General features: G+C 50.1%; 1 protein-coding gene across 1 annotated transcript in view; it reads left to right on the forward strand.

Moving 5' to 3' along the window:
- LOC103385685 (taste receptor type 1 member 3) overlaps positions 1 to 2,565 on the forward strand; it is a 15,072-nt gene extending 12,507 nt beyond the window's left edge. The window contains exons 15-23 of the mRNA XM_025060033.1: positions 151 to 218; positions 328 to 551; positions 620 to 754; positions 877 to 959; positions 1,029 to 1,197; positions 1,581 to 1,744; positions 1,996 to 2,099; positions 2,204 to 2,291; positions 2,378 to 2,565. Of these exons, the coding sequence (XP_024915801.1) occupies positions 151 to 218; positions 328 to 551; positions 620 to 754; positions 877 to 959; positions 1,029 to 1,197; positions 1,581 to 1,744; positions 1,996 to 2,099; positions 2,204 to 2,291; positions 2,378 to 2,410 (1,068 nt within the window). The 3' untranslated portion in view covers positions 2,411 to 2,565. The remainder of the gene's footprint in view (positions 1 to 150; positions 219 to 327; positions 552 to 619; positions 755 to 876; positions 960 to 1,028; positions 1,198 to 1,580; positions 1,745 to 1,995; positions 2,100 to 2,203; positions 2,292 to 2,377) is intronic.
- Positions 2,566 to 2,977: the final 412 nt, after the last annotated feature.

A 2,977-nucleotide genomic window follows, 5' to 3' on the forward strand; every position in this document is an offset into this window, starting at 1 on the left:
TGCAGCGGCGAAGGAACCGGAGGAAGAAGGTCAGAGGTCCCCCTACTGACGACACCATTTTGGGGGGGGGGTTTGTGTGCTTTAAGTCTACTGCACTGCTCCTAGTGGTTCTGGGAAAATGGACCTCCTCATTCACTGTCTGTGTCGTAGGAACTGGAGGAGGTGAAGAAGAAGATCGGCGAAGTGGTCAACCTGTCGACCGCAGCCTACGACGCAAGGTCAGACGAGGTTACTGTTGGTTTAGGTCAAGATGTACCTTACCCCACCCCACCCCACCCCCCCATTCATGTTGTTCTGACCAGTGGTCATGTTGGTTTCTGACCGTAGCATGGAGGCTCAGTCTAAGATGAGCCTGATGAAGGAGAAGGCCCTGAAGGACCTGCTCCAGTTCAACGCTGAGATGAAGGAGCTGGAGAGGGTGATTGCACATGAGAACAACCTGAAGGAGTTCATGACCACCAAGTGCAGCGAGAGGAGCAGCCAGGACAACCGCCAGGACAACCGCCAGGACAACCGGCAGGACAACCGGCAGGAGACGGGACACAGACGTGGTGGGGTCAGAGTTAATCAGGTTGACGTGTTCAGATGTTGACGTGTTCTGATGAGGCGACTGTCCCAGAGTCTGGAGGGCAGGAGCAGCAGAGGGCAGGAGCAGGAGAGGAGACGCTGGACAGTCTGGAGGACGTTCTACACAGAATCCAGGAGGTGACGGGGGAGGAGGACGTGGACCTGCTGGTGACCAGGTTCATCCAGGGTAAGAGCTTATTTTATTAAGAGCAGATCTTTGATTTAAACCTGACATCACCTTCTCCTGATAAATCACCGTTTAATGTTGCTCTGTAAGTTGTCTTCATGTTTGTTGTCCTCCTCCTGCAGCTGAGGACCGGAACCTGGCACTGTTTAACTTTGTTAATGAACAGAACACGGAGGTGGAGGCGCTGAGGGGTGAAATCAACAGGGTGAGTTTGGAATCAGCTGGACCGTTCAAGGCCTTGAACCGATAATGTTTGTACGGTGTGGATGTGCAGATGGAAGGAGAGATGGAGGAGTACGGACAGAAAGGTCTGCAGCAGGAGCAGGAGCAGCAGGCTCTGCTGAGGGACACTGAGGAGCAGCTGAAGGAAACACAGTCCAGAGCTCAGGAGTTTGAACTCAAGGCTGACGACACGGGTCGAGTCCTGGAGCAGATTAGGACAGGCACGGAACTGGGATTCATTTATTGATTTATTATTTTTGTCATTTCCTTGAATCAAACATCAGTCACTAACGAACTAACTAACTGACTGACTGACCGACCGACCGACCGACTAACTAACTAACTAACTAACTAACTAGCCAGCCAAGACCAAGGCCTTTTATTCAGACGTGTACTCACAGTGGTCTCTCTTCACTAACTAACTAACTAACTGACTGACTAGAGTCAGTCAGTTAGTTAGTTAAACTAGAGTTTACTGTAACCAGACAGAGCATAGTGTGTCTTTCTGCAATACTGCCACCTAGTGTTAGGTTTATGTTGATAGAAACCCACCAAATGTTTCCAAGACTATACCAAACCCTGAGCCGTGTGTTTCTTCCTCCAGGAGTGAGCCGGACCTTCGCTGCTCTGCAGTGTGACCGCTCGCTGGTCGAAGACCTGCTGGGTCTGTCCACCGGCATCAGTGACAACAACATCATGTTCTACCTGGGGCTGGTGGAGCAGAAGACCAACCAGCTGCTCACCATTCAGGACTTCATCAAGTCCAAGGTTTCTGTCGTGGCCTTCAACAACAACAACAACAACAACAACAGGCAGCAGTTGTTTGTCTTGCTGCCCTCATGTGGTCACACATGAGAACAGCCTCAGAACGTCACATCTCATTTTCACTGTAAAACATGATGTTATTTTAACACAACAACATTTTAACTGACAGCAGGACGTGACGTCTCACAGACACGTAATAATGTGATTCAGGAAACTCAGCTCAACAGTTTCTGATCGGACTGTGTTTTCTGCAGGATCTGGACAAGGACTACAATCCAAGAGACCTGGCTCAGATCCTGCTGGCTCAGAATCCAGACGAGCTTCAGTCTGCTGTCAGGACGCAGCCTGCGGTCAGGAGGTCGGTGTTGGACTGCTGTAGAGGTCGTGGCGCGTGTTATTACACCTGTAGCTACACGTGTTATTACACCTGTAACTACATTTGTCATGACTGTGTGTGTTCAGTGTGGAGTACGACACAGAGGAGACGCCGGTCACTGAGGAGGAACGTCCACTGACACAGGGGGAGCTGCGCCGAAGAATACTGAAGGAGGTCTGTAGACTGAAGGTTCTGATTCTACTCTGACCTTCATCAAGTCTTTCAGTGACACTGACGTCATGGGTTAATGTGACCTTCAGGTTCACCAGGAACTGGGTTCAGACCAGGTGTGAAGACGGGAGACCGCCCCTGGAGAAACTACTGAACTGACTCACCCTGCTCCTCACCCCCCACCCCCTGTCAAAGACTGCCAAACTGAAACTCTTAAGAACAGGAGGTGTCCTGGTGTTGGTCGGTCTGTACAGGATTAAACTGATTTCTTACTTTTCTCCGTTGTTGTTGAGGTGATGTTTGATGAAAGACAAAAACTCATGAAAGACGGATTTTATTGGTCCAGGCTGTGAAGGAACAGAAGCTGGTGCATCTGCTGCACCACTGGATGCTCTGTGGGCTTCTTGTTGCTGAGGTGTGTGTCAGTCAGTCAGTCAGTCAGTCTGTCAGTCAGTCTACGTGTCTGGTTTGTCCTCCTGCCACCAGAGGGCAGAAAAAGCTGCTGAATGTCTGGTTTGTCCTCCTGCCACCAGAGGCGCTCAGGGCCGGGGCAGAAAAAGCTGCTGAAGAAAAAGATGAAGAAAAAGATTTACTGCAGCGTAACACATGACATGGAGTGGTTTTCAACAAAAACACACACTGTACCAAACAGTACCAGTCATTACTGTACCAAACAGTACCAAACAGTA

The sequence above is a fragment of the Cynoglossus semilaevis genome, chromosome 11 (genome assembly GCF_000523025.1).
Source record: "Cynoglossus semilaevis isolate Cse_v1.0 chromosome 11, Cse_v1.0, whole genome shotgun sequence".
In the NCBI taxonomy this organism is placed as follows: domain Eukaryota; kingdom Metazoa; phylum Chordata; class Actinopteri; order Pleuronectiformes; family Cynoglossidae; genus Cynoglossus; species Cynoglossus semilaevis.